Genomic DNA, 20,811 nt, shown 5'->3' with positions numbered 1-20,811 from the left:
ATAATAAAAAAAAATCAAAATAAGTAATAAAAACGTATAATCAATAATCACTCAATTAATTATATTCAAGGTTTGCGACGGAAACAATCAAGTCATCTGTCGCCCTCTGCTGGTAAAATCAGAAATCAACATCAACTACCGCGGAGGCGGAGTAAAGTGAAGTGAACGAAACTTCCCGTGTGTTGCTATTTATTTTCTCTCTGATTATTTTCGTACCCGTATCATTTCCGGTTGTAGTCAGGTTGAATAAACGTGTTTTCGAAGTGTTAGGACAGGTAGCGTAAATGCCTGTCTGTATTAATGGTACTATGATTATTTATTTATTTGTTTGTTTATTTCTATTGTAATAAATGTGCGACAATAAAAATACGTCGAGTTATGAAGGGACTTAAAATAAAAAAAAAAATTAACGCGTTTAAGAAAACTAAAACAGAACCATATAATTCAAATGTGTTAAAGCTTAGCTAAAATCCGAGCTGCAATCCGTTTTAGACGGGAAAAAAAACATTATAACATATTATGATATATTAAATATTATATTAATCATTATTTAAAAACGCACTTTTAAAATTTTTTTAGCGGAATATGATTTCCGGTTTTAATTCCAAGCAGGCGAAATCTAAAGCTACCCAAAAGGGTCTTTAGGTTGCAGAATGTGAAGGAGGAACGCAATATGTCACAACACCGGTACTCATTTCCAACCAGTCCAGTCATGGCAGCGCACTTCTACCTGGAATTCGCCCTTTGCGTTGAGAAGTAGATATTAACCCCTAAAATCTCCACTTAAATTAGAGGTGTCTGGTAATGATAATCTGTTTTTACGTGGTTTTAAATGTTATTATATATTTTTAAAATATATATATATTTATCTTGTTGCATGCAAGTGTCAGTTCACGGAAATGCACGAAAGTGCTGATCAGGTGACAGTGGCCGCTGAAAGAGTGGTGTGAAATAACTTTTATTTATTTGGCATTTGTATTTTATTTGATTTTTATTAAATCAAACTACGAATTATGATCGAGTTGATTTGATCTCTATTGCCTGCATTTGTGCCATTTTACTTTTGTATTTCCTGCATCCTGAATTCCTTCTCCATACATACAGACAACTGCAGTGAAATGAAAGGAAAAATAGTTTCTGATTAATACCATTATTGGTCTTTACTAGTTTTCCTCACACACTTGATTTGTTCCATTGGTGCCACACAAAACTATTCTTAAATCCCATGTTGAGATGTTTATCTCCAGATGAAAATGTCATTAGAAGTGATTTTTCTTGATTTTCTCATCTTGTGAATCTGCTGCTGATGTTGAGTTTGGTTTATTATTTAGATGCCTTGTCCTTGCTGATGGGGGTGAGCCGGTTTGACCTGCTCTACCGAAGGCTCCTCCTCACTAAACTCTTCATCCGAGGATGGGGAAAGCCAGAGGACCTGAAAAGGTGAGTTTAGAGAATCCGTGTCAGGATGTTTCAGTATAAAGTAGAGCATTAAACACCTCAAAGAAGCGGCGTTACCAGTGCAATGCGTAGAACAAAATATCCATTTCCTAAAAATCCCTTTCTAGGTACATTAAACGTGGAACGTGAGTGAAGTCCGTGTTGTCACTTATGTTATAGGAGCTACAAACAGTCGTTCAGTAGTTTATATTACTGTAAAACCTGTCAGAAAATTACTGAACACTTTCTGCTGTTTTGATTGATTCTGATCAATAAATGAAGTCTTTAGAATGATCTGAGATGGAGCACGTTTGAAAATATTAATGGATATATCGCTTTTTGTTTGTTCTCAAGAAACAAGTAGAAAAGCTTTACATGTTGGTGTTTAAATCCCCAGTAAACTGCTGCTGATTTTTTTTTTGCCCCATTCAGTTCTTTCTGCTTTGAGTTCCATTTTGAATCATTTTTTCGTCCCTAGGATATTTGAGTTTAGGAAAATCATCGGAGATCGGGAAAAGTGTAAGAACCTTGTGCCACGGGATTATCCAGTTTTTATTGACAAGGTATTTCTATTAAAGGTTTCATTTTCCAATCTTAATAACACAATTTAACAATCTATTGCAGGGTCAATCTGCGATAAAGTGTATTTATATTTATATATATATATATATATATATATATTTATAAATCTGAGATAAAAGCCTACAAGTGATGATAGACATCAAACATGTCTCAAGAGCTGGACAACAGTGCGTGTGTGTTTTTGTAATGTTTATAAAACTCTTCTTGACCGATGCTCATTTCAGGTTGAGGAACACTCGGACTGCAGAATCCACAGCGGCCACTTCATTTCCCCTCTCGAACACTTTGTCCCAGGCATTCTGCCCGCCGAGTCGGTGAAAGCCAGGTAGCAAGAACAATCACAACATGATCCCAAACACAGACGTCCATTAGTCAGTAGATGTGAAGATTTCCATAAACTTATTTCCTTATAGCTTTCAGTTTATAGTTCCCAGAAAATGGAAGCAGCACAGACCTGTGTGTATTCATCTGGCTGGAACTGGAGATCACGTATGTACACGTTTTTTAATGCAGCAGCGATTCAACGTGACATTTAATAATTGAACACGGAGGCAATAGGCAAAGGAAATAATAATTAATAATTATTATTATAATATGCAGCAGCATCAATCAATAAAATGCCGTATGAAAACATAATGTACATAAAAATAAATACAATCTGGTGATAAATAAGAAGAAAAGAAAACATTCAGCTTAATAAATTAGAACACAAAGATTTTTGAAAGAAGGTTGAAAAAATAAATAACAAAAACTTAAAAACAGAATAATTAAGAATTGACCAAAAGAAAAAAAATCCAATTAAAGTTTTCGAAACAAACAATCAAAAATTAAATGAAATGTAATATTTTAAAAAATTAAACAGAAAAGTTTACACAATCGATTTTGATTCGTGTTTCTGTGTGTTTGCAGTTTTTCTGGAGGAGACGGACCCTCATGGCCAGACCCATGATCAAAGAGGCAGGAATGGCGTCCCTGCTGCTGGAAAACCCGTATTATATCCTTTATATATAATTCAGTGCGTGTTGGTGAAGATCTGAATCATGTTTGCGTTTCCTTGACTCTGGTTGTGCACATGGATACAGAAAACCTAAAGACCAGACGTGAGTATTGAGACATTTCTCAGCCTGTTCGTCTCAGCAAGACAGCAATATACACTATATGGACAAAAGTTTGTGGACACCTTAGCATAAGATTAGCATGTGCTTTTTTTAAACACCACATTCGCAGTTAAAATAACGTCCACTCTTCTGGGAAGATGTTCCACTAGATTTTGGAGTATGATTATGGAGATGTGTGAGATTTCATTCAACCACAAGGTTCTTATTAAAGTCTGGTGGGTGAGGTGAGGAGGCCTGGGGTGCAGTCAGTGTTCACATTCAGCCCAAAGGTGTTCAGTAGGTTGTACCCATGTAAAGCAGATCTTCATGGACACAGGGACATAGTCATGCCGGGTCTCCTAGTTCCTTTATTTGGACCATAGACTACACATAGTGTAGGTTCTTCAGAGTTTTGTGATTGAGATACTGACACTACCATTGCTAATCACGAGTATGATTATCATGAGCTCTCTGTGTGTGTGGGTGAAGGCGCTCCAGTCTGAAGAACGTATCGGACCTGTTTGTGATGGGCGGAGCTCTCATCCTGGAGTCAGCTGCTCTCCTGCACTGGTTGGAGAGGGAGGGCTTCTGGCCGCTGGGAATGACCGGCATCTCCATGGGAGGTCATGTGAGTACACGCCAACGACAAAACTACTGACTGAATGATATTTGTATAAATATTTTAGTTAATCAAGATCACATTGCACTTACTCATTTTGTCTTCTTTGTTGGTGTGTTTCACACAGATGGCATCTTTAGCCGTAACCAACTGGCCGAAGCCGATTCCTCTGATCCCGTGTCTTTCTTGGACTACTGCTTCAAACGTTTTCACCACTGTAAGATTTTAATCACGCTTCTTCACTCGGTCGAAGATCAACATCAAGGATTTAGCTGTTTGATGAGCTGTTTTTAGAGCTTTTTTAATAGTCAGTGAGTGCAGTATAAGCGAATCGTACCTCTCTCTGACTTTCCCCCTCCGCAGGGAGTGTTGAGTAGAGCCGTGAACTGGAGGGAGCTGGAGAAACAGTACGCCACACACACCGTCTACGAGGACGAGATCATCCACATGCTGGAGTACTGCGGGGTAAGAGAGCGACCAGGTTAGATCGCAGACTCGCTCGCTCTCTTTCTGATCAGAACATCCATTTTCCGGTCCTCACATCCAGACGGATTCGTTCCGGATGGGCCAGAACTTTGTGCGGGACGCTCCGGGAAGCTTCGATAAACTCTCCAACGTATCCCTGAGTCCGGAGCTGCTACTGCAGCAGAGGGACGGGCTGGAGCACATCGTGTCGTCCTCCATCGGCGGTAATCGGAATCACGTCGACGCGCTTCACAGCAAGAGCGTAAGCCAGAGCGCAGGTCAACGTCGCTCGCTGCAGCGCGAGTCGCTCTGCTTCATGAAGGGCGTGATGGACGAGTGCACACACATCGCCAACTTCTCAGGTGATACGAGGAACCAGAGGAGGAGAAGAGTTCATATTTTCTTTAATTATTTTTTTATGTTAAACACTAACACTGTATCTGGCCTGTTTGTCTGTGTGTCATTTTTACTCAGTGTGTCCTTCCCTGTCAGTTTTATTACCGTCTTACTAACATTCTACCTCTTTACCTCTCTGACTGCCCCTTTAGCTATCTGTTTATCTGCCATCTGACATGATGTCAGACTCTCAGTCTGCTGCATTACCTCCCTGCATACCCTTGTGTCTGACCCTATAGCCCCTTCTGCCCCCTGATATTCCATCTGCTTATTTACTTCTCGAATATTAGTCTTATTGACATTCTGCTCCTTTACTTCTTCTGGCCTTCTGTATGTCCCTTAATTTTATTCTGCCCCTATACCCCCATTTACCTTTTTTTTCTACCTACCAACACATAATTTCTTGTTCTTCTCTCCCCCTTTGTACCACACATCTTTATCCACCCCTCTACGCCTTTCTTCAACCCTATGGTTCATTAGCGCAGTCTGACTATTCACGTCTTTCTGACCAGTTGACATGAATCCCCCTGAATCCTTCATTCAGTGCTCATATCTAAGCGTATCTCACTCCTTCTGGGACTTTTTTGAGCTTTTACTTGTCCATCTGATGTTCTTTCTGAGCTGCTGTTTGCCCCTCTATGTGATGGTCTTTCTTCCCATGTGTTTCTCTCTCTCCCCCCCCCCCCCCCCCCAACAGTACCAGTGGATCCCAGTCTGATCATTGTCGTCCAGGCTAAAGAGGACGCCTACGTGCCTCGCTCGGGCGTGCGCAGCTTGAATGAGGTCTGGCCTGGCTGTGAGGTTCGCTACCTCAACGGGGGGCACGTTACTGCTTATCTGTTTAAACAGGCAGTGTTCAGGTGGGCATGAATAAGCGCACACACACACTTCACAATAGTCTTTTTTTTTTTTCCCTTTTATACCACAGCAATGTGCTATTAATTACAGTTTGTAATATTTTAGTAAACAGGATTTAGTTTTTAGCCCTTTATGGTTACTTTAATGCAATGGATTATGTCTCTGAGGCAAGTCTGTCTTTGTTGTTGATAATAAGACAAAATCAATATTCTAATGTTTTTTGTTTTTGCTCTGACTCACATCTGCAGACGGACCATTTACGATGCCTTCGAGCGTTTTGTTCAGAAGTATTCCAGATGATTCTTATTATAGCAACGGATCAGAACCTAAACCTCGCTCACCACATCATGGTGCTACTGAAGACCCATTAAATACTTACATATCATGACAGAATAATTTTTCTATAAATTTTGATGACAAACCACCTTTTTTTTTTTTTTTTAAACCTCCTCAGCCTTTTCTTTAAACCCCAGGTGCATTATTTATTAATCACAAATCACTGCCAATCATATTGGAGCATCAAATTATAAATCATGTTTTATGATTTGGAATGAAAGTATTAGCTGCTGCAACGGTAATATTATTAATAATTCTTTTTTAACCCCTTGAACGATTTGTTTCCTACGTGTAATAATTACTTTTTCATACCCAAATTTTTGGATCTTAACTCTAAAATTAAAAAAACACATTTTAATGACTGACATTGCTGTTTATCTTTAAAAAAATTGTTTTATTGGATTCTCACTTACCATAACTTGTGGCTATTGATACCACACTATGAGAATTTCCCACTAAAAAAAGGTACAAGTAAAACCATCCAAAGAACACTTGGTTATTGATAGCAGTGAGAATAAATATGTACATTTTTATGATAATAAAATTTACGGTAAAAAAAAAATCATCATAATTTTTTATGGTGATTGTCAGATGTTTTAAAACAAGATAAAAGAAGGCAATTAAAAGAATAAGTAATAAGAGTGCACATGGTCGCTCAGTATTACCCGTATGAGACTTTGCCCACAGTAAACATGGCGGCCCGCAGCGCCCGTTTTCCAGCCTGCTGAAGCCATTTCGCCCTCACTGTGCGTGTGACCTATAACCCCGCGCAAGCGTGCCATCACGCCAGCCCAGGTCGCCATATTGACTGTTGTCTTTTGCCTAGAGAAGAAGAGAAGCGAAGCGAGCGCGTCTGCGGCGCCTAGACAAGATAAAAACGCGTTATTATTATTTTCTTATTGGCAGAAAAAAAAGAAATCAAAACCGAACCCATTTTTGCGTCGAGGTTCATAAAAAATCCGCGCGGCTCTGTGTGGAGACGGATAGTTTATCGAGATGGCAAGGAAGAAGAGCAAGCAGGCCGGAGTTGGGAATAAAGAACAGAGTTTGCCGAAGAGCCCCGGCGGTGGAGGAGTTGGAGGGGATGCTGGAGCTGCAGCAGCAGCCAGGAGCTCTCAGGTAGCGCTAGCACACCCGGCTAATCAGGCTCCAATATGGACCACATACCAAACGGATTGTCGTAGTGGACGAAGTAGGGCACATCATGTATTACTACGTCTTCTATCCTAGTGCACCTATGTAGGGTTTACGGCGCGATTCGTAACGCCCCCCAAGCTTGCCTCCATCGCGTTTTTTTTTTCTGTAAATCTTTTATTTGTACACGGTTTCCTACACGTTTCTGATATACGCGCTTGGACGCATTTGTATTTCTGTTTTTTCGCTTGATTTTATTTTCTGTTATTTTTTTTATTTGCACGAGCAGAGCGACCTTATATTCGGGCGGAGCACCCTGCCTTCTAGCAACCTGCGTGCAATAGATGCATGCATGTATTTGCTTGTTAAAATATAACGCTTTCGATCTAACATTACACCAAATTCCCTTGCATTTGTTTAGGCGACTCGTTTATTCAGACGGTTTCAGGTTCAAGCCGTTGCAAGGTTCAAAGCGGTATTTTCTTCACCTCACACCCGCATTCGGGACAACCCCGCCTTTCGCGGGCATACGCCAAAGCGAGCTTGCTGATTTGTGGTTTGGAATGTCAGTCTAACGGATTGGCACTAACCAGCCAATCATGATGTCGGAGCTTGGCCAATCAGCGCGGGGCAGGCGGAAATTAGTTGGAATACGGGTAGGGGGGAGGAATAAGGTCTATCTGGAGCAAATCTGCTCCTCGTCGCTGGTGTGAAGTCAGCTTGTGTTTTTGGTTCAAATGGCCTTTTGGGTTTGTTGCGACAAGATTTGAGCAGGTGTGTGTAATTTGGTGCCGGGAAAAAAAACGTCTCTTGTGCATTCCTGCTGTACTTTCAGTTTCGCTCTGTTACAATGTGACAGCCGCTTCACACATGAGCAGGTCAGGAGGAGAAAAAGCCTCTGGAGTTCTCTTCAGGACCAGTTTCAGGAGAAAGTCTACTCTGAAATCTATATATAAAAAAAACATTTCTTGTTCGATCCTCTATGAGTTACTGCTCCTCTCAGTAGTTAGGGATTGTGCTCCTCTGACGTCACTGGGGGACCCCTGTCATTGCTGGTAATGTTATTCTGGAGGTCATGACGTGAATCTGGTACCGAGCAGCAATCGACTGCGTAATGTGTGTACGCTGGTGTTCATGTCGGCAGGTCGGTTTCCGCAAGAAAACCGAAGCTGTGAGAGAACTGGACTGGCGACGCACTAAAGCGCTGCTGCATCACTCATCTTGTGTGTAGAGACGAGTCTCTTACTGCATTGTTGTCTGCAGGATAATCAGGCAAAAGGGGAACAAGTTGTGGTCTGATTTATTGGACTATGGTGTGTGTTTGGGGGAGGCTGGGGGTTCTACGTGTCGAAGTTTCAATGTGATTTGATTGAAAGGTAGATAACAAACAGGTTTTAGAAGAAAACACTACTAACCTACACAGGTGGGCGTGTCTACACAAGAAGACCCACTTGTGTTACAACACTTCTGTCACGTTCTGTAAGTCCTTCAAGGACATGTCACGCTTTGACCTTTGTAGAAATATTGTTGGAAGTCTTGAGTCAGTGTGCTGCTGGTGCTGGTGGTGGATCACTATGTATATAGTTTATACACTACATACAGGAACATGTTTCTCATAGTGAGGGGGGAAAGGCATCAAAATCAGTGTATATATTATATAATTATGTACGCACACACATCATGTCATATTGCATAGCTCTGGTTTAAATGTCTAATCTACCGACCGATCTTCTTTCTGCTTTGCAGTCGGTGCACACATGCTGCTTGCTGTGCCATCGGGAGTTTAAGGACTGGGGCTCGGGTCTGGCCAACGGACTCCCGTGCCACGGGTCCAAGTTGGCTGACGCCGTCCCGGCGCTCTCGCAGGCCCTGCTGAGGGAGGCTCCCGGGCGCAAGCTGGCGGACGCCGTGCCGTCTCTGTCGCAGTCGCTGCTGGGCGAGGTGCCGCTGTGGATCTGCCAGAGCTGCCGCAAAAGCGTGGAGGAGGAGGAGAGGAGGGCGGTGCAGGAGCAGAGCGCATCGGTGAGTACGGATGGGTACAACACGGGACGGCAGAGTTTTACACGTACAGTTATAATAGTGACCGCGGCCTTAATCCTTCATCAAAGCACCGATCGTGGAAACGATCCAATTCACGTCTCGCCTGTTAACATTATATATGTACAGTGTTTAGGGACCGGTCTGTTGTTTTGACTTTGTCTGGATGAGCAGATGTGACCTCTGAAATGAACTTGAGCAGGGTTTATAACTATCTACAAAATAGGAAACCCAGTACGATGGATAGACTAGTTCTTATCACCACAATAATTAACTTTATTTCGCCAAGTTTCACAGCATGGAGTTTTGATTCCTGGAAAAGATTTACATTTATTTATTTCATTTCATAACTACGGCTCTGATAGAAGTTCACAGCTTGATTGTAATACTCTCGGTCAAAAACGTTATCGTTTCTATAGCAACAACTAGAAAATAATCTAGTGATGTTTACAGATTATTTAATATATATAATATATCTATTGCGTGTTTGTGTGTGGGGGTGTAGTATTATATAGTATCTTATTCTTGTGTAAAATTGTTTATTTTATTGTGTTTAGGGTTTGTGTTCATATTATCATTTGTCCAAAAAAACAACAAAAAAAGTAAATCAAACCTTGAAAATGTTAATTGCTGTTTTATTAGATTTTTTCCCAAAATTGCATTGGGTTGCTTACAGTTTGTAGCTGTCAAAAATATAATTATTAAAAGTGTGATTAATTTACATTTAATAATTACCTTCAATAATCGTTATGTGGAAATTATTATTTTTTATTATTTATTTATCTATCAATATAACATGACTTTGGCTAAATCCAATAGTGCTGCACTAAATATTAAGCGTATTAAACACCACAGTGTATAAATACCAAATTTGCTAAATGATATTTTGAACATCCAATTCCAAGGTCAGGTTCTGATGTAGGTGAGGTGAGGAGGCCTGGGGTGCAGTCAGTGTTTCCATTCATCCGAAAGGTGTTCTATAGATCAGGCATTGCAGGAGATCTTCCTCTCCTTCCATCGTAAAGCAGATCTTCATTGATGCTGGAACTGGTTTGGATCTCCCAGTTCGAGTGAAGGGAAAATGTCATGCTTCTGCATCTAAAGACGACTTGTACAACTTGTGGAAGAACTACATATGCCTGGGAAAGTCAGGTGTCCCAATACTTGTGTCTCTTCTCAGGATTTATTGTGGGTCATGGTGTGTGTGTGTGTGTGTGTGTGTGTGTGTGTGTGTGTGTGTGTGTGTGTGTGTGTGTGTGTGTGTGTGTGTGTGTGTGTGTGTGTGTGTGTGTGTGTGTGTGTGGTGTAGATTTTGCTCACAAACACTAAACAAAAGCCAAATAATTTACTGTTAAATATAAAAGGTGTTTATGAAGCGAAGTATTTAAGCGTCTTGTGATTTATTACTGTGTGTGTCTGAGACTGAAACACATCTATGAACTGTTGCTGTAGGTGATGTTGCTGGAGGTGATGTTTCAGTCTAACATGTAAACCAGCCGTGTTATTTAACACCCAAATTATAATGTTTAGTGCGTCCGTTATCTCCATCATCTTCATCCTGCTGCTTCAAATAGACAGAAATCGCACTCACCAGTCAGACCACGGTGTAACGTTACTGCTCGTGTTGGTAAAATGCACCTGGGTTTGGGATCCATATTTTTGGATTTGCAAGAGATTTATCAACAAAAATGGATAAAGTGGAATAAATAATAAAAGAATAATCATCATTTGTTACAGCAATTTTCAACCATTTCAAATGCATTCCGGTGTTTAAAAAAAAAAAGAGAAAAAATAATAGAGGAAAAATAATTGACGTATAATTTCCGCTGTATCTTAGTGACTGATGCTATTAAGAAATAATTTAATAATTTTCATTAAACACGTGAAAAAATGCAACCAATGAATTTTATATATATATATATATATATTTTAAATAATTATATATAGTGTAATATTTAATGTTTCATAAAATAATGTTGCAGCAAAAATAACAACCATAAATATTATATAATAAATAATCTGCTAATAAAATTTAAATATGGTGGAAAACAATGCAGAAATACATTCTATAGAAATTGTGGCTTTTATAATAGTGTTATAATGGAGACCATTTATTTTTTTTTTTTTTATTTGTCTCTGTTTTTTGTATTGTTATTATTATTATTATTATTATTGATTTTTTTTATTTATTTTTTTTTTTTTAATTTCGCCCACTTGGACCGATATACATTTTATCTGCTTCCTTTTATTTATTTTGATTCAGTGCCAGATGAAGCCTGATGGATTTGTTCTGATGTGTTTCAGATCTCGTATCAAAAATGAAATCTGCTTCACTATATTTTGTATGTTTTTTTTTTTGTTTGTTTGTTTGTTTTTGGATATTTGATACATGGAATATGAAGAAGGTTATTACAAGACGCAAGACGTAACTGTTAGGCATCAGGAGTTCAGAGATGTATAAAGGTTAGGAGATCTTGGGATCTTTTTTTGGGGGGAGGGCGTGGGGTCGGGGGGGGGGGGGGTAGTTTTTGTATAGATATGATTTCCAAAATTGTATTTCTAAAAAAGGTTATATAAAAAGATATTTTACGATTTGTTTTTATATATAAATAGTATATAATATATATCAATAAAAAATTGGCTGTAATTAAATGATTTTCCTCGTACTTATTTTAGGAAATTTGTATATATTTTTGTTTTAATCGACATAAAACGTTTGCGCCCAGACATTTGCACTGCAGTTACAACAGCGATGCCATTAAAACCCTCACCCTGAATATTTGTATGCCTCGTCACCGAAAGGACAATCTGTGTATTTTAAAACGTGAACAAATCTGTAAATTTCTCAAAGGTTGTATGAATTGCTCCTTCACAGATTCTCACTATAAGCACAAAACAAAATACAGACCTCACCTTCACTGGTACATAGTAATTGTTGAGCATAAAGTTGCTGTATATTGTGTTTCTCTGAGTTTTGTGCACCATTAGAGGAAAATGGTGCAAAAAAGGAAAACAATCACAACCACAGTCCTATCAGTGTTTTCAGTCTTGTAAAAGGGCTTGATAACGGATGCGGCTCTCGCTAGGTGATCTTATCCAAACAATGGCTTCCTGAATGCGCACTGATTATTTACACACCACAGCCGCTCCGTGGAAAAGGCTAAACGTCCGCCTACCATTTCCAGTTTTTATGTGTATACTGTTCCGCTGTGCCGGCCTTTGATTTATTACGCCCTTAACGCTGCTTGTTAATGTTTGCCGTCATTGTGTGTGTTCGGAAATTTGCCGGCTGTGTACCTGGAGGTGGCTGGCAATTTATTGTGTGTGTCTGTTTTGCAGGCGCCGCTGAACCACTCGTCCTCGTGTAAGTCACAGAACTGTGGGAACGGTTACCCGGAGCAAAACTCCGTAGACTGGGATCCCAGCTCCTTCCTGTCGGCCCGGAAACTCTCGGGCCTTTGGAACTCCACGCACACGAACACAGGAGCTCACTGCACCCACGGCACTGCTACTCACTCTCAGCAAGGTCTCACCACCTTCTGGATCTGTCTGTCTGTTTGTCTGTCTGTCTGTAGCGAGAGGATATCTTACCAACATCTGATCTTCTTTAGTCACATTTACTTCACATCATACTCCTTCTAATGTTCTTTGTTGTCCTTGGAGTGCTTCGTGGAGTCCAGCACACAGAATTACTGAATTCTCTTATCTTAATTGTGTGGAGAAAAAATATATATATATTTTTCTTCAGTAAGTTGGCAAACTTTGTTTTAACAGAACCATGCAAATAGGTTAAGGTATGGCACACTTTCATACGCTCTTATAGGAACAAAATGGTGTGTTAACAGAAACGTCTATTTTACAGTCATTTTACTGAATGGAATACTCGGAAGATGATTTCCCCTCTGCCCCCCCAGACCTTATTTCACTTATTCTAGTTCAAATTTCTACACATAGTGGAGTTGCATTTAGACTCCCATTATCATCACCTTACTGAACTTTCCTTTGTGATTGTAGCAGGTGGAACAGCAGGACAAACCTGTCACGATAAACGATCGTCCCTTGAGGCATCGGGAACTAAAGTGTGTCCTTACAGTCACCCAGCATCTCCCAGTGCCACATCCACCGCTACGCCACTCTCTACCTCCGCTGAGTTTTGCAAGACCTCGGCCAAGCACTTCAAAACCATGTGTAGGAGACCAACTCCTCCAGGTACACGTACACACACGCACACACACACACACGCACACACGCACACACACACACACACACACACACACACACACACACACACACACACACACACACACACACAATGACTAAATGTAATTAAAATAAATTTTCTCTCTAAACTTCAATCATCACGTTTGATCTTTTTTCCCCTCACTCAGGTGAAGCGTTTCACCCGAACGAGCAGCACCAGTCGTCAGCGGATCTGTCCGTTCCACCCAACAGCCCGACGGGTCTCTGTTCTTCCCAGAATTCATCGCTGCTGCCCCCCTCGGCCAAACCCACATCCAATCAGCATGCTCCGTTCACTCCGCTAGCACCAAACCTCGGCATCAAGCACTCGGGCGGGCAGGATAAACCCAGCAGCTGCAAAAACGCCAAACTGAGCTCCTCCATGATGAGCTGCAATCACCCGTGTAACGGGCACAACACCAACGGCGCCGGCGTAGCCTCCACTACCGCAGCTCATCTAACAGCCAGCTCGTGCAGGTACGCCCACGCCGGGGACCTGGTGAGATTTCGTGAGATATGTGAGATTTCTCTCTCAGTGGTATAAACCAGTCAGTGCAACTCTTTGACCTCGTGTGATTTTATTTTCTGTAGCAGTTCTGTGGTGAAATATTATATTTTGACCACATTTTTTTACAGTAGGTTTTCATTCTTTGATTTTTTTTTTTTTCCATTTGATTTTGTGACGATCGCTTTATCATCCGTCTCGTGTTTAGGGACCAGGCATGTAAAGGGCACAAGCTGGTAAACGGTTCGTCGTTGTGCCAGCAAGCAGCATGCGACGGGGATGAACTCGAGGACGAGGACAGCGGCTCAGAACGCAGCTCCTGTGCCTCCTCTTCCACAAACCAGCGTGACGGCAAATACTGCGACTGCTGCTACTGCGAGTTCTTCGGACATAACGCGGTAACAAAGCAGCACACAAAGCAGCTGCATATCTATGGGTTAGGATTCAGAATTAAGTACAGACACAGGCCAGGGTTAGATGACAAATTCCTTGTACATGCAACACATGATACTTGGCAATAAAGATGATTCTGATTCTGGTAAATTACCTGAATCACCTAAATCATCACCTACATTGAGACATTTTTTGTGCAGCCCCCTGCAGCTCCCACGAGCCGGAACTATGCAGAGATCCGAGAGAAACTCCGCACGAGGCTGACACGGCGTAAAGAGGAGCTGCCTCAGAGGCAGGACCTGGACCCGGCTGTAACGAGCGCCATAGATCACCGGGACGTCGACGAGCTCCTCCACTTCATCAACTCCACAGAGCCCAAAAGGGTCAACAGCGCCAAGGCTGCCAAACGAGCTCGCCACAAACAGAAGAAGAAGGTACAGCAGACCGTTAAAACGACAGCGAGAAAAAGGAATTTATTTGCTATTAACGCGCGCGCACACACACACACGCACATACAGAGTTTTATTCTAGATAATTAATCTCTTCCACATACCTGTGCCCTGTGCAGGAGAAGGAGCGTGCCCAGCAAGTATGCAGCGAGCAGCGTTTATCATCTTCTCCTCAGCCCGAGGCGATGGAGGAAGCAGAGGAGGAGGAGGAGCGAGCTCCGGACGGCGAGGCCGGGCGGCTACTCGAGTGGCCGCAGCTGGAACTGGAGCGCGTCAACAGCTTCCTAACATCTCGTCTCGAGGAGATCAAGAACACCATCAAGGACTCCATTCGCGCCTCGTTCAGCATGTACGACCTCAACCTCGACGTCAGCGACTTTCCCAAAAAAGCCGCTTCGCTCGAGGGCCAGCGCCTGCTGCCTCACATCAACGGGTCTGCCACCGAGCCGCAGCAGATCGACCTGGACCTCGCGCCACTATCGTTCAAAAACTTTAAAAAGAGCGTCAAAATTCTCCAAGGCCTGACCAGCGAGAATAACAGCAGCCCCCCTCCCACCACCACCACCACCCCCAGCCCTACCCCCACTCCCACTCCCACCCCTACAAACACCACCGCTGATAACATCGCTTTCGCACCTAACGCCGTACCCACCAAATGCAAAGACGAGACCAAGAACGCCACGGGCAATGCCGCGAAAATGAAGAAGGGCAAGAAAAACCAGCGGCAGCAGCAGGAGCAGGTGTCCCAGGAGCAGCAGGCTAACTCCAAACCAGCGAAGGGGACATCTGGAAATCAGGAGAAAAGCAATGAAGTGGAGAAAGGAGCCAGAGGAGGTTGTAGAGGAGCGCAGCAGCACGGAGAGAGTCAGAAAACGCCGAGCAAAAAGACCGAAGAGGGCAAGCAAGCCTCGAAGCACAATGGTAACGCGGCCTCGAACGGGAACCATCATTCGGTTTCCAACACGCAGAGGGGGAAGAACGACGCCGAGACGCGAATTAACAAATCGGAGCACGAAGCAGACGGGAAAAGCAACTTAAATAATGTAGTCCTCTCTCAAAACTCGCAGCAGCAACAACAGTCCAAAGGCAAGAACAAGAAGAACAAGAGCAAGACGGAAAAGTCCAGTAGCTCTATTGGTAAGCTCATTTTTTATTTGTTTTCTTTACAGGTTTTCTGGTTTCTCTTTAGGACTTTTGATCAGGCTGCAGTGTTGATCATGATTACTGATTAATTTTTTTTAACTTGCCTACATGCTAATTCAGATCAAGGGATCGGATGTGTAACATTTTCAGAAGATCAATAACTTGTATATTCACAACAAATGCGAGTCTTCTGTTTTTAATATTTTTTGGTTTTAGATTTTTGTTGGTTTCAGAAATGTGTTTAGTACGTGTTTACTATTTCTTGATGGTTTGTTTTGTGAATCTGCCCGATTCTTGTTTAGTTCGATCCGGTATCCCTTCAGAACTCTCGGTTTGCTCACTAGCCAAAGAACTCTCTATTGTTGTGTCTGCTTTTAGCAGAGTCCAAACCTCAAATTCATATTATTTATTTATTTGTGGCTGCCTAATAGACGACGTGTTCCTCCCTAAAGATCTGGATCCGACGGAGATGGATGAGATTGATCGCGAGGTCGAATACTTCAAAAGGTAAAACATCTTAATCCATTCGGGAACAAGCAAAACTTTATTAAAAAAAAAAAAATAAAATAAAAAGGTAGACCAATTAATCAGGTTATAGTATGATAGTTGATGGCTGGAAATATGGAACCTGTTCTTCCTCTTCTTTCGGCTTCTCCCGTTAGGGGTCGCCACAGCGGATCAACCGTTTCCATACCCCACCTGTCCTCTACATCTGCCTCTTTCAATCGAGCTACCTGCATGTCTTCCCTCACCACATTCATAAACCTACTCCTTGGTCTTCCTCTTTTTTCTATTTCCTGGTGGCTCCATCCTCAGCATTCTTCTACTGATATACCCTATGTCCCTCCTCTGCACGAGTCCAAACCATCTCAATCTCACCTCGCTCACCTTGTCTCCAAAATGTCCTACCTGAAAATATGGAATCGATTAACTAAAATCCATAACGGTAGTTTATCCAGGCTTCAGCTCCGCTGTTATTACAAGAGCGGCCTCTAGAGGCGAATCGCTGCCACCACGTGCTGTTGAGATGGTGAGCTGCACGGAGAGAATGTCTTATTTATCAATTACATAATTATATTTATTAATTCATATGTTCAAATTTTTTCCTGTAGCACATTTTATTTATTCAGTACTTTTTATTTTTGTAATAACGTTTAGTACTATTTTACATGGCGTCTTATTTTATTGGGTGTTTTTTTTTTTTTTTTTTTATCCACTATCCATTTGAAAAACTAGCGCTATTTTAATCGGATATCGGCAAGTACGAACTAACCTAGCTACCGGTATCGGTCACACCTGTCCGAGCTCTAGTTTGTACTTTTGATTGGTGCGCTCCTGAGGCCGTTTGTTTTCTCGATCTATTAATGTTCCTGTCATTGTGTCTGTCTCCAGGTTTTGTCTCGATTCAGCTAAACAGACACGACAGAAGGTGGCTGTGAACTGGTCCAACTTCAGTCTGAAAAAGATGCCGTCGAACGCAGCGCAGTAACGCAACACACACACGAACACACACACACACCTGGATGATGGTAACAGGAGAACCCCCACACCCCCCTTTCTCTTGGCCACATGATTGATCTCTCCTTGGCTGGAGGTCATTGTCCTTCTCCGCTCCTTCTCTCGATACGCCACGGGACCTCGTCACGCAGTCTGTAATCGTCCACCGGAGAGTTTTTACTGTATCTCTTAGTAGAGCGGAATCACTCGCAGAAAACAAACTCATTGCTTGATTTTGTAGTGTGTAAATAATGATTTTACAATAAAAAAAGGTTTTAAATACCAAACCATGGCACACTTTTCGGCCCGCTGACCCACAATGTCTATTTGTTTGTTCCTTTTTTTTTTTTCGCTCTCTCTCTCCTCCAAAAGGTACTTTTAATTCACTGATAAATACCGCAGATACTGACAACGTTACAGAAAACGACATTGCGAGGACGGAACTAGAACTGGAGTGTCGTTAATAATGGACAGTAGGACTTGTCTGTATCTCAACGTCTCAGTGGGACAGGACACATTTTAATACGGTATAACGGTTTCCCAGTAATACGTTGTTTTGTTCACTGGTAAATTTTAACAGGATCTTTTTTTAATTACAGATGAACTCAGATACATTATATGGACAAAAGTTTGCACCTGAGCATAAGATTAAGACGTGTGCTTTTTAAACATCCTAGTCTCCATCAGAATAACCTCCACTAGATTTTGTGTGAGATTTCATTCCGCCAGGGCATCAGCTAGTGATGTAGGTGTGGTGAGGAGGCCTGGGGTGCAGTCAGCGTTCACGTTCATCACTAAGGTGTTCAGAAGAGCTCTATAACAATATATCTGTAAAGCAGATCTTCATGAAGCTGGCTTTGTGCACAGGGACATTGTCCTGCTGGAACTGGTTTGGGTCTCCTGGTTCAAGTGAAGGGAAAATGTCATGCTTCTGCATCCAACAGTTTGGGGCAGAACCACATATTTCTGAGAAAGACAGGTGTCCCAATACTTTTGTTTATATATTGGAGGTCTGTTGAATCAATCAGTGATGGACGCCAATTATTTTAATCTATTTCAGGATGTTATAGGAAACATTGTGGGTTCTTCTTTTGTCTCGGAGGGGTCCACGTCCAAATTTGTCTACGCGAAGGGAAAAGATTTCCTGCCACGATATCCTATACACTTGTGTGTCTCCAGCTTTGTGTTAACAGTTTTGGAAAGGATAAATATATGGCAGGAGGAGTCAGGTGTCCCAATACTTTTGTTCATATAGTGTATGTAACAGCTTCTTTTCACAGCAACTTCTAACTATCCTGAAAAAACAACAACTATTAGCCATGAATGAAAAATCGCTTTTGCAGGTTGTTTTATATCCAAATACGGGACGTTTTTTGGATCAGAGTTAATCAAAATGAGGGTTTCTGCTTGTTATGAAGTCACGCTATGAGATTTTCATCATTTACCAGTTTTACTCTGTGATTTAGTTCCTCTGAGACGTGTGAGAAACACAAGCCTGGTCCATCACGTGCTTAAAAAGTTTACAGTGTGGGACCATGTGAGACCTTTTAACCCTTTATAATGAGGATCATTTCCAAAGTGGACAAAAAAAAAAAAAAACACTAATACACCCAGAGCCGGTGAATCTAATACCCGTGTCTGGTGTGAAATCTTTAAAGATGAGGGAGACGCTCGGGACATCCCCTGCATGCCGCTCCAGAAACTGACTGTCGGGTTTTGGACGAACAGTGACCGTTAGAAATGTTCTCCGATCTAATTCTCGTCTTTGTGCTCCTGAGAATCCTCCTCTGTAGATGTTCAGGCCGTTTGGCTGCGTCCCGGTCTCCTAGCCTTCCTCTCTCTGTAGTCACTGCTTGTTGTAGTTTGGTTTAGACCGAGTTCAGATGGAAAAAAAAAAACGAAAGAAAAAAAATGTTTGTGTCACATTTGGTATCGAGGACCTGTTATTAAACACACACCCCCCCCACCCCCTTTTTTGTTTTTTTGCTCTTCAGCGCCATGGTACAGCGCTCATGACGTTATGCCTGATTATCGCATTGCACGTGTTTTTGTCACCACCTCCACACCGTCTGAGTAAATAAACCTAAAATAAACGATGCTGTTGGGACCTGGGAATAATATCGACGACCCACCACCTCTTTCTTCACTTCGCTCGGAAAAGCTCGAGAGGAACAACAACGATGGTTTATGAAATCTGTTCTGAGCTGTTTGTCCTCGTCTACATCTCTGACACTATCCAGGTTCTAATGATCTAGGAGAGATTATTTTCAACATTTGGAATGTAGATTTATACTCTACCATTAAAGGCCAAGTGTATGTTGGCTTTTTGTTTTTTAATTATTCACTTTTGATACTGTGAATATCTTTCATTCTGAAAGATTAAAACATTACAGTTTTTGAAAAAAAAACAAAAAAAGATACAAGTGTCATGTTTGTGATTTATTATTATTTTAATTTTTTTTTTACCAAAAAAAAAAAAAAACCATACGCAAGGGATTCTTACATTGAAATTATGTCGCCAGTCAGATAATGAAGAACAGGCCGTCGACTCCAGAATTATTGGTACCCTTTCAAATAACAAAAATGTCAGGAAATTGTGGAAGATTTTATACAATCAGAAGTTACTTGTTTTTTATTTATTTCTTTCTTTTTTAAAACACTTTTTTTCTCTAGTACACTTACAGCCCAATTTCCACCTGTCTATTTATAATTTTGTTTACCTATTTATCTGCCTTTTTTATATTGATGCCCAGATGTATTATAGATTTGCAATTTCTACAACAGAAAAATTTATCCACAAGTTAGAAAATGGAAGCGGAAAACTCCCAAATGTCCGAACTGCACAAAATTGCCTTGTGGGCTTTTAGAACCAGGCTGTTTGGAAAGTTTGCATGAAAGCAACACTGGCCCTGGGAGTATGTGAAAAGAGGTGACTGTATAAATTGAAATACAATAAGAACATGACAAAAAAAACTCTGTAGAGACAGAAATGGTGGGAAATAAAAAGCGTTTCTTCAACCATTAGTGGATGAGCCTCAGTGATCCTAAGTGACCCTTTTTTTTCTGGATCCACCCGATTCAGCTTTTTTTTACATCTGGATGGAGTTATTTTAGTTTGGAGACACTCTGTGCAGTTGAAGATGATTCCACCTGAACAGCCTAAATATCCTTGGGGTTAATGAGCAACTCAAGAACTTTGGGGATGAATTTGGAATGTAATTAATATCAGCAGTCGACTACAATGGGAGCTTTGGATCATTTAAGCATCCATCACTGAAAACTCCACTACCACAATGATGGAACTGTAATGAATGGATACTTGGTGCCACCCAGATGAGGATGGGTTTCTATTTGAGTTTGGTTCCCCTCAAGGTTTTTTCAAGAAGTCTCAGGGAATTTTTTTTCCCTTGCTGTTTTTCCCACTGGCTCACTCTTGTAGGACTTATAGGCTCTAAACTCATAAATTAATATTTTATAACTTGTTTAGCTGCTTAGGGACAATGTCTATTGTTAAAAGTGTTCTATAAATAAAACTAAGACTGAATTTAGGTTTTCAGCTGAACATTAGTAGTCAAGTGCTTATAATTTATACACCAGTTTATTATTATTATTATTATTATTATT

General features: G+C 41.3%; 2 protein-coding genes across 5 annotated transcripts; both read left to right on the top strand.

Moving 5' to 3' along the window:
* Nucleotides 1-264: 264 nt before the first annotated feature.
* Nucleotides 265-6,155, top strand: abhd18 (abhydrolase domain containing 18). 4 transcript variants are annotated; one of them, XM_083566445.1, is made up of 13 exons: nucleotides 265-303; nucleotides 1,332-1,440; nucleotides 1,916-2,000; nucleotides 2,244-2,344; nucleotides 2,433-2,508; nucleotides 2,929-3,015; nucleotides 3,094-3,119; nucleotides 3,606-3,744; nucleotides 3,863-3,952; nucleotides 4,099-4,200; nucleotides 4,283-4,562; nucleotides 5,294-5,456; nucleotides 5,703-6,155. In XM_083566445.1, the coding sequence occupies exons 1-13, from the start codon at nucleotides 285-287 to the stop codon at nucleotides 5,752-5,754; spliced, it is 1,329 nt and encodes a 442-aa protein (XP_083422571.1). In that variant the 5' UTR covers nucleotides 265-284; the 3' UTR covers nucleotides 5,755-6,155. The 4 variants fall into 4 exon arrangements, with proteins under 4 accessions (XP_083422571.1, XP_083422574.1, XP_083422573.1 ...); XM_083566448.1 differs by lacking the exon at nucleotides 265-303 and adding an exon at nucleotides 632-756; XM_083566447.1 differs by lacking the exon at nucleotides 265-303 and adding an exon at nucleotides 646-794.
* A 276-nt stretch (nucleotides 6,156-6,431) lies between these two features.
* Nucleotides 6,432-17,474, top strand: fam193b (family with sequence similarity 193 member B). The gene is made up of 10 exons (XM_083566437.1): nucleotides 6,432-6,909; nucleotides 8,671-8,946; nucleotides 12,301-12,487; nucleotides 12,976-13,170; nucleotides 13,350-13,677; nucleotides 13,914-14,103; nucleotides 14,299-14,532; nucleotides 14,667-15,684; nucleotides 16,122-16,197; nucleotides 17,083-17,474. Exons 1-10 carry the CDS (start codon nucleotides 6,787-6,789, stop codon nucleotides 17,177-17,179), a joined length of 2,724 nt encoding a protein of 907 aa, XP_083422563.1. The 5' UTR covers nucleotides 6,432-6,786; the 3' UTR covers nucleotides 17,180-17,474.
* The last annotated feature ends 3,337 nt before the right edge of the window (nucleotides 17,475-20,811 follow it).

This window comes from Silurus aristotelis, assembly GCF_946808225.1.
Source record: "Silurus aristotelis genome assembly, chromosome: 17".
NCBI lineage: Eukaryota > Metazoa > Chordata > Actinopteri > Siluriformes > Siluridae > Silurus > Silurus aristotelis.
This window is presented reverse-complemented; position numbering and strand designations above follow the sequence as displayed.

Coding starts and splice junctions, on each gene's coding strand:
- abhd18 (XM_083566445.1), top strand. Junction 2,001..2,243: donor ATCCAGTTTTTATTGACAAG/GTATTTCTATTA, acceptor TGCTCATTTCAG/GTTGAGGAACACTCGGACTG. Junction 5,457..5,702: donor TTTAAACAGGCAGTGTTCAG/GTGGGCATGAAT, acceptor TCACATCTGCAG/ACGGACCATTTACGATGCCT.
- fam193b (XM_083566437.1), top strand. CDS start 6,787: ATGGCAAGGAAGAAGAGCAAGCAGGCCGGAGTTGGGAATAAAGAACAG. Junction 13,678..13,913: donor CTAACAGCCAGCTCGTGCAG/GTACGCCCACGC, acceptor TCTCGTGTTTAG/GGACCAGGCATGTAAAGGGC. Junction 14,533..14,666: donor GCCACAAACAGAAGAAGAAG/GTACAGCAGACC, acceptor TGCCCTGTGCAG/GAGAAGGAGCGTGCCCAGCA.